Here is a 9951-nt window from a genome sequence, read left to right on the forward strand (position 1 = left end):
CAGACGATCAATAGAATATTTAACCAGTTTCATTGGCATTAAATTTGGAAACCATATAAAGTGTTAGGTTTTGTAAGTTTCACGGTACGAATAAGTTAGGTTTTGGAGGTTTAGAAAAGTTAATTAAATTTACATGTTTAAAAAAATTAAATATTGCTATTTACCATCATCAATTTTATGATTTGTTTTGAAAGTTTTTATGAAATTAAAATTATTAAAATATAAGCGAAGCGAAGATTCCACTGTCAACGATTATTCGTAAAGTTTAGAAAAAGTCATTTCCATACCTCGAGCTGAATCATTCTCCGTTGGTATTAGACATTTTGCAAAGCAAATGATTTTCTGATGAATCATTCTCGTGATATCGAAACGAAATATTTTGAGTCTCGCAACAAACATCAACACACCTTATAAATAAGCGCCGAAGAATTTGCATTCACTATCAATTCCTTCCGAACGGTGTTTACCCGAAATTGGCGTGTTTGCCAAACAACATCGGCGGCCCGAAGGAATGCCGGAACGTTCCAGAACGGGAAAAACAAAAGCAGCGGGGAAAAGGCAAAAATCAGAAAAATAACCGGAGGGGGGGAAAAAACGGCCATTCTGTTTATCCGCCACGATCCGCGCGATCTGTCCACGTCTCGCGGGGTCCGAAGTTCGCGCATTTATTAGTCCAAAAAAGCTCAAAAACATCCGGCACCGGGTGCGGCTGCGTTCCCTGCTTTCCCATCCGGCCGATGCGCGGGTATGTGAGCTTATTTTTATTTCCTTTCCGAGCGTTTTGGAGGTCGCACCAAAAGGAAAACAAGCTTCCAAAGCGGGACCAACTGTGACGAAAATGGGAGCTCAACCGAACGTGCGTCAGATCGACGCCAGCGACTCTCAAAATAAAAAAAACATTGTCAAAATCTTCGAATCTTTCCCAGATTCCAATCAGAAGATCCACTGGATCGAATTGCTTGTGAAAGCAGCAGAACCAAAGCGCAGACAGGGGAAGAGATAGGTGAACAAACAAAATAAACAACCTAACCTAAGAACGATCGTGGACAAAACAGACTCCTACCTTTTGGCGAAGGGAAAGATGTAAACAAAACCAAAAATCTCCAAAGTGAACTCCTTCCTTCCGCCAGAAAGCGAGCATGAAATGGAGCTGATCGTTTTGTTGGAGCCCGAGAAAAACCGGTTTCCACATTCGTACTCCCCCTCCCCCTCCAACCGTACCGATGTGGATCCTATTGCTCCGGATTTGGTTGTTTTCGTCCGGCGTCGCGATCGCGAGGAAGAAGAGGAGGGGTTTGTTTTCGATGTTCGTGCTTTTTTGGCGACGACGATAGATAAGGGGATGGCCGAGCGCTGTGGGTTGCGTTAGGTTGATTCAGCGAGCGCAAAAGTGCAGGGGAGGGATGGCAGGCTTGCGGACTGGGTGAGCAGGTGGTAAGGTGGTGCATATGCTTTGCCGAGTAGCATACCGGATGCTGCTGGGGGGATGCCGGAGTCGTTTAAATAAGACCAGCGCCGGCCAACCGTTCAGCATCAGTCGAGCGCTGGAAGTCGAGCAGACACGCGGTTAAAGTCAAAACACGCAGTCGTTGCGAAAAATCGTCAAGGAAAAATCGTACCGGGCGTAGTTTTGATTGAACAGAAGGCGAATACTGAGAATCTGAAGCGAAAACAAACAAAAAACGCGATCCACTGAGTTCACTATTCCTGGCAACACATCGGAGCGACATTCGAGGAAAATTGTGCACAGAAGTGAATAGTCACACACACACAAAAAAAGTACATAGTTCCGTCGTATCAACCGAACTGAGATTTTGGTGTTGGTGTAAAGAAAAGTGAGCGGAAAGGACTCGAAGGAAGATTACCGATCGAAGTTTCGTTGCGTGCGATAACGAAAGGAGTATTCGGTGTTAGCGCTGAGAACTGAGTGAAAATGTACAAGTTTTTCTTATTGGTAAGTATTGCAAAGATCGATAGTTTAATATCTTGTTTAAGAAAACAGCTCAAAGGTGTTGTTTTGTAAGGTTTATCTTGGTAAAAGCAAGGATCTAGTTTGCAAAAAAAATGACCGATAAACAACATTTTTCAATCACGAATGATACAAACAGTAGTCAACAGTAAATTATTATATCAACAAAAGTATTTTGATAAAATTAAACCTCTTGTTAACAACAAGAGGATCTGTATCTTGTAAGGATCTAGTTTGCAAAAAAAGAAACATAAAACAATATTTTTCAATCAAGAATGATACAAACAGTAGTCAAAAGTAAATTATTATATCAACAAAAGTATTCTGATAAAATTAAACCTCACGTCAACAACCGAAATGCCAAATCAGATGGAAAACACACGAGTTCAATGTTTGTAAATCGCGCCTTAAGCAAATTTCACTAGCAACCGGGCACCTCCATCGTGTCAGCTCCAAAGAGAAGGAGAAGCGACAACCCCCACGAGTCTTTAAAAGCAAAAAGTAAATGAATCTACAATTTCACGGATCACCGTAACGACTCAATTTAGATGCAAATCGCATTAAAAGGAAGATAATCTCCCGTTGCGATACGGCGAACGTTAATCTGTTGTTAAAGCGATTCCTTCGCCAGCCGAAAACCAAACCAGCGAACGAGGTGGGCTCACGCAAAACATGTCCAACCATTATCTACCGTTTTGAGTGCCCCAAAGAAGGCACGGTACGCTTCGCCTTCCATCAAATATCGGCGTCGTTACGTCATTTCGGAATCGATTTTGGGGGGTTTTTGGCAAATGACGCGACGCATCGGAGCGCATCTCGCGCGCTTGGTGTGGTGTGAAGTATGTGTGGGAACTGGGTCCGGGTTTAAGGGGTGCACGAGAGAGATAAGATAACGTATCCTTAGCTGTGCCATGTCAAGGATGCGAGAAAGATGCTTGGGTTTTGGTCGGCAGCGAGCGAACGCCTACGGTTGAACTTGCTAGAATGAGATCAAGGTCGTGCGGCGCTTTTCGGTGACAGCTTACCTAATGACATTTTTTTGCGGGTTTGTGTGTTGGTTGTCACCTGGTCCGCTGGCAGCTTGTGAAATTAATTTCTCGCTTGGTTCGTAATCGAGATGAAGCATCGGTGTGGTTAGCTTTTTGCTCCTAGACGAACTTGCATTCCATCGCGATTTGGTGGTTTAGTGGTTTAGTGGCTTAGCTGTCATTCCCTGTCGTTGTTTAATGTTTTCATGTCTTCTATTTCATCTCTTTCTGCTCTTTTCCCTCCAGTTGGCGACGGTGGCAACGTGCGCCACAGCTCTGCACTACGGCGATGAGGGTATCGACGTGAAGATCAACGTGGAGAAGAACTCCAACTCGTACCTGTCCGGGCGGCTGCCGCAGGGTTCGTTCGAGTACGGGCTGGACGTGGTGAAGCAAAAGGACAACCACTTCCAGCACAAGGTGAAGGGACCGGACGATGTGACGTACGGTTGCTACGGGTTCGTCGATCCGGACGGCAAGCCGCACCTGGTGCACTACGTGTCCGACCTGAAGGGCTACCGCATCGTACCGCCGGAGTCCGCCACCAAAATCTACATCTCGCGTCTCGAGCGAAGCATGTAAGTAGCACTTGCTCGAATAACCATTTCGAGCAGTTCATCCGATTGCATACCACCAGGCGCTTGGGAGGGAACACTCGCTCGAAGGTGTTCGATGGAGGAAAACGCCAGTATGGAGATTTAATTTTCCACCCATTCCACCCCACCCCTCCCCTTACTCCAGTAACAACGTCTACCAGGCCTCGCAGGAGAAGAACGTGCAGTGGAAGGACCTGTTTTTCCCACCCGCCTGTCAGCAGCTGTACAGGGAGCAGAAGGTAGCGACCACTCCCCGACCGACACCTCGCGTCTTCACCACCACCCGTCGCCCGGCCCCAACCCCACCGCGTCGTGTAGCCCCCGCGACTACCACCACCCCCGCACCGGTCGAGCCGGAGCCGAGCTCGAGCAACCTCTGCCCGTCGGTCGTGCAGGTCCCGCCAGCCAACCTCGCTCCCCAGCCCGCCTGTTCCGCCGTGTGCGACGAGCTGAAGAGCGAGCTGGCCGACATCAAGTCGAAGCTGAAGACGCTGCTGGATGCGCTGGCGGAGAAACCGAGCGGCAAGGCCGGTCCGAAGGGCAAGGGCAACGCCACGTTCGCCTACTTCCCGGTGATGCTGAGTGACGGGCTGCCGGAGGGCGTCGACGCCGATTCGGCCAAGTTCGCCTTCCCGGCCGTCCCGCAGCAGTGCGGCCGCCAGTGAGCGCCTCGGCGTTCGAGATCGTCCGAGTTTGCGGAGGAGGTGTGATGATAGTTATCTGTGTGAATTCGAGTCATTTACATTGTATTAGATTCTAGCGGTAAGCGTAAACGAAGAATTGTATCACGGCGCCTTAGTCTTTAAGCATTTTAGATAATAAAAAAAAAACGCTCACAATGAGAAAAAACTAAAAATTACAAATGATGTTTTCATTGTTCATTCCTTTTAGCTATCATATATTTTAAAATAAAGTAAGCTGAGTTTAGCATAGCAACGTATGAAAGAAGGAAACCAGCTTACAGCAGTTCAATTCAGTTAAAACTTTCGACTTGAAAGGATTTGAAAAAAAAAAAATATCCCTAGCTATTCATTCAAATTTGTAAAATAAGTTTAACACTAGCGATAAAAGCTCTACTTATCGTTTGTGAACAACATTTCTTTTAACTGAGTAACAACCCAATAGCTTAATAGAAAAAAACTGGCTCATCCTAGAAAATTGGGAAAAAGTAATGATGATCTAAATACAATAAATCAGCCATGTTATAAAAAAAGAAAAAACAAGCATCAACTAATGAGTTGAAAACTAAATAATTTAAGTCACTAAATTCGCATTTTGATTAGGATATGTAGATAATTTCGGGGTTATTTATTTACTTGGCATTCATCGCAGTTTGCGGCAAGCATTTACCAAAAATAGTATAAAAAAACAATTGAGTAGAAATGAAACTGAAACGTGTCTCTTTAGGATTAAATAAATAGTAAAGCAATAATTTCTAAATGCAAAATTCAAACGCAAAAACGGCCATATAACATTACTCTTGTCGTGGTTGTTAAGATGTTAAATTGCCATCTTTCGTACAAATTTGAAAAAAAATCTATGAAATGTGTGAGAATAATGATTTTCTCAACAATACTATCAGTTCTTCTGAGTTTACAGACTCAGTTACAATTTCATTTCTCATATTTTACATCATTGGGATAAATTGAATTTACAATTGTTTTAGTATGTTACCACTACACTATCTTATTCTTCTTGGATAGCCAGTCCTTTCGTACAGGACAAGGTCTCCCCCCCATTATTCTTTACATGTGATATAAAATTACAATTTGTGAATTGAATAAACTCTGTGGGAAAAACTCTCTACCTATTCTTCTTTCGAGTCTGAACTTTTGCATTTCATGTATTGATGAGTTAAACATAAAACTTATATATATATGATATTCTGTCAATAAAAACAGTAAAGAGCTTTAAACTTCCGAAGGAGAATTTAAAGCAAGATTTGCTACCTGTCACCAATATTATGAAACCTATTAAAATTTATAAGAAAACCTTTGAGCTTAGATAAATGGTAATGACCTGACAATGAGACAAACCTTGAGGCAACAATTTTGAAGGCGTTCATATCGTGTATGTTTGAAATGCATGCTGGAGATAATGCGTTCTTTAAATATCAGTGTTAAACATTATAGGATCTAGTATATTTTCCTTTATTTTTCCTTTTGGCAAACTTTTATATAAAACACCCATCAACACGATTAATTTCAGCCCTCTTCGCAAAAAATAACGATTGAAACTGGCTTGCCATAGATTTAAATTTAACGGAATTATTTCAATGTATACATTTAGGCGTAAATATTTAGTATGTCCAGGGGTCGTCACCCTTGTTTTGAAGCACAGTGATTTCGATTTTTCTTTTCGTTTTTAGAATCAACATGGCGTGTATTTTTGTATTACCAACCATATAAGTAAGATAGATTACTCCTTTAATTAAATCATTTACATTACAATAAAAAACCCTTTCCCATACTTTTTATGTATAAAACAAAACCGATTTACTTGAAACGGATTTAAATTAAATATCAATCATCTTTTCACATTTGCAAAAATTTTCATGCAGCACTCAAACGACGCGCAATGTACATCGATGTGGTTTCTCCGGTTCTTAACGTAAACCGGACTCGTTTTTGTAGCTCGGTTCGTGCTTCAAAAAGGTTTCGTTCTATTTCAGAGCTCTGTTTTGGTTTTCCTTTCTAATCCGGTAAGGTGGAAACCATAAAAAACGGATTACGACCAATCGCTCGCAGAACTCATGCTCGGCCGGACGTTGTTGCTGGCTCAAAGGATGCTCCCTCGACCATTTTCCTTCCTGCTCGAATGTGTATACGAATTTTTTCGTTTCAAATTGGATATATTTCGATCGGTCGTTTGCCGCCTGAAGACGAACCTGTTCGATAGGATGTTTTATCAATTTAAACTAGTTCGATTGTGGACGCGGTGTCGGGTGTCGATATCGTAGCCGGCGCTGCCGGGCTCAAGGAACGGCGAGTGGAAAGCTCGTTCTCGCTGATGCGACCCGCGAAATAAAACGGCGAGGCTGGAGCCGCTGAGGAAACAATATTAATATTCATTTCTAACGGCTCGGGCTCACGCGAGCCCTCGTACATTTGAAGACAGTCGAGTCCACTACTGTGTGGCGCGAAGCTTGTGACCATCCACCGCAGGATGATCGTGCTACACGCCGGCTACCAGTTGCTGCCTGTCCGGTTTTATGAATCTGGATCGTTGCTTTGCTGGTTATCTTTTGTTTGCTGCTTTTTTGCACTCTTTTAGTTTCTTGTAGCCGTCAGCTTGGCTTGTTCTGCTTGGCAAATTCGGTTGCATTCTGATTCCATAATGTTGGGGTCAAATGGCTCGCAACGGAATAGTTGGTATCCTTGGAACAGTATAGGGATGTAGATTAGCATCACAATGCCTCATAGAAGCTCAGCTTTGTTTGAATTAACGTATTTTTAACCGAGAGAAAAACGAAAAATTATCTCAATTTCCATTCAATTTTTGTTTTTAAATTGAATCCCTACCGTACAGAACGTTAACATATTTAAAGCCTATGCGAATTACACAACATTGTTTTAATACAGCAGAGTTTAAAAATGCTACAATTTTAATGGGAAAATACATTTGTACCGGTTACTATGTTGCAGAAACCTGTTTCCACGGAGTAGATATTGTCTTAAGCAAATCAACTTATTTTTAGTTCTTATCTCGTATTTTATATGTTGTTGAATTCTTCATCAACGATTCTTGGTGTCTTAGTTGATGCTTCGTTTTCAGCAAACTTCCCGTCTGGCCTTGAACTTCTGCTGAAGTTAGGAAGATTTGTATACAACAGAAAATTTAAAAAACAAAAACAAACACACACAAACACATAAAAGGACTATAGAATGTCCTGGACACAAATTATTGGGAATTTCCAGGTTAGTATTGATTTTTGGGAAACATGCTTAATGCAGATCAGCTTTAGTGATTGGCTGTTGCTCCATATAGCTGAAATAGCAGGTGAATATCAATTCTCCGTCCACCCGGTCCCTACTCGGAGGCGAAGCATCATCTTCCCGGATGACCTTTTCCCCCCCTAGCGGCAAAACGATTGGATAGTTGTGTTGTTTACGACGGATTAGATTGTTTCCAATTCGTAGATGTGTGCGTAGGGAAAAGAATGGTAGTTTTATCTTTCCGAGTTTTTTTCCTGCGCACCCACGAGGATACAATCAGTTCCATCAGGGAGGATGGTTAGGAGGAAGGGAAGAAAAAAGGTTTTAAATCAGTGATGTCAAATTTGTTTGACCTCGGAGCGTATTTCTTCCCAAAACATTCAATCATGGTTTACAATTTTATATCTTGTTTATATTATATTACTTCAAATAAAATGTACAATTTTGAGTAAAAGAGAAAGTTTTATGATCAATCGTTTTCTAAACTTTAACTTTTAAACTTTTTCGAATCAAGTTTATTTGAATATACAGGCTGGCCCCGGTTTTCGTCACCAAACGGGATTTTGACAGCGACGAAAACCGAGGTTAGCGGACTACAGTTCTTACATTTATAATACCTACTCAAGAATTGACTGACACAAAAAAAACGTTGGATGTGAACATTCTTCTCGTCTGAATTTTCAGTGGTTGATATGAAGGTGTTCTTCAAACTATAACAAAGTTTGTGTATTTAATCATCAGCCATCAGCCGTTTTATATTCCGTTTTACTTCTTAGGTTTCCATGCCGTGTAGGTTTACAATAATACATTCAGTGCTTCAATTGGAAGATATTTTTGATTGAGCAAAGTAATCTGAAGCAGAAAACCTGCACTACTCGTTTATGAGTCCATGTCCGGATCTTCTGTCATACAAAATGCATTGAATCATATGAGTAAAGAACACGAGTAAATATCGAGAACACGAGTCATATGAGTGAAGAACACGAAAACCGAGGCTGACGAAAACCGGGGCCAGCCTGTATTTTAATAACTCTTGATGTTCATAGCGTTTATTCTCTAAGAACACTATTTCTTCACTTGTCTACAATAATTTGTGTAAAAACTTAGCTCTTGTCATCCGCCATATATCGGCGTGATTTGGATCAAGGTTTGTGTTAAACCTTTCTAATAGAAATTGTTTAAATTGACGTTCGTTTAGTTCTCTTCCAATTCGCAGTTCGGGAAAACATTAACAACAAATATTTCGCAATTTCAACGAAAGGCAATACTCGAGGATCCAAACTTTCGATGTATTGTTTCAAAGGGGTCGCGGGCCGAATCCAATGTTCTGGGTGTTTGACATCCCTGTTTTAATTGGTAGTACAGGACGAAAAGCTCGCAACCAAAACCGGTTCGCTGTCGCGACGAATCGTAAGCGCTAATGAATTTTGGAAACAGCGCGCGAAATTGGCGATCGCAATCTGACCCCATGCCAGGCCGTCCGGGTCGTGCGGTCACACTGATAATTGCCAGCATAATGTGCTCGCTCGCGTTCTATTGCTTCGCCGTATGTTGCGCCTCCGTCGCCCATTGGGCTCTCGGGCCGACGATGGGAAGCGTTTCATTAGGAATGCTAAAAATCAATCCGCACACGTCGACGTCGACCAGAACGATCTTGATACGATGCCGCAAGCAACGGCCAAGGTGTATACGTAAGAATGGTGACAAAGTTTAGGAAACAAAACAAAGAAGCTCTTAGACGTTCCACACATTCTTTCCTCGCCGATTTCTTGTGCCGTTCTTGCAAAAGATCGACATCCCTCGAATGCCAAAAGAGGAAATCTGCAAAAGCAGCCAGCACCACACGATGCTACCTTATGTTAAAGGTTGACGCTTTATTTATGTATCTTTTTAATTTGCTCCCGCTCGCTTCGCCGCGCGTATGCGGGAAGCGTCCGCACATTGTTTTAGTTGGCTTTAGTTTGTCAAATATTTTTAGACTTTCGCCGTGACCGATGCTATTTCGTTGCGGGCTCGCCCGAACCTGCCTTTTCGTGGCGTGATCTTTTACCCTTTTGCCAAGAAATGTTTGCCCCAAAGCACCGGGGACCGTAGGGGGTTTGGGGGGTTCTAAGCGCGCGCAGGGAGTTGGGGCTTCGGATGCTGGATGGAGAATGTTTGGCGAATCGGATCAAAAACTGGAACCCGATTCGCGGAGCTGCATAAGTAGATCCGGTTCAACGTTCTGCCCCGATACCCTCGCGATGAATCAGAGTGCCAATGTTGCGACACCCTCCTCTCTGTAGCTCCCATCCTGAGTGCTCCCACACGCTAGGCAACATCTTCAACGACAACCTCAAGCGGCGCACCAGCAACCCACGCAACGCCGAGCTACATTCCGAAGCGGTCGAGCGATTCCGAATTCTATCGCTGAAGATGCCGCC

General features: G+C 42.9%; 1 protein-coding gene across 1 annotated transcript; it reads left to right on the forward strand.

The window, feature by feature from the left end:
* Positions 1-1933: 1933 nt before the first annotated feature.
* LOC131285802 (uncharacterized) lies at positions 1934-4258 on the forward strand. The gene is made up of 3 exons (XM_058314657.1): positions 1934-1954; positions 3244-3575; positions 3739-4258. The coding sequence occupies exons 1-3, from the start codon at positions 1934-1936 to the stop codon at positions 4256-4258; spliced, it is 873 nt and encodes a 290-aa protein (XP_058170640.1).
* The last annotated feature ends 5693 nt before the right edge of the window (positions 4259-9951 follow it).

The sequence above is a fragment of the Anopheles ziemanni genome, chromosome 3, assembly GCF_943734765.1.
Source record: "Anopheles ziemanni chromosome 3, idAnoZiCoDA_A2_x.2, whole genome shotgun sequence".
NCBI lineage: Eukaryota > Metazoa > Arthropoda > Insecta > Diptera > Culicidae > Anopheles > Anopheles ziemanni.

Excerpts from the sequence above, each read along its gene's own strand:
- LOC131285802 (XM_058314657.1), top strand. The coding sequence starts at position 1,934 with ATGTACAAGTTTTTCTTATTG. Across the intron at positions 1,955-3,243 it reads TGTACAAGTTTTTCTTATTG|TTGGCGACGGTGGCAACGTG; the intron begins GTAAGTATTGCA and ends TTTTCCCTCCAG. Across the intron at positions 3,576-3,738 it reads TCGCGTCTCGAGCGAAGCAT|TAACAACGTCTACCAGGCCT; the intron begins GTAAGTAGCACT and ends CCCTTACTCCAG.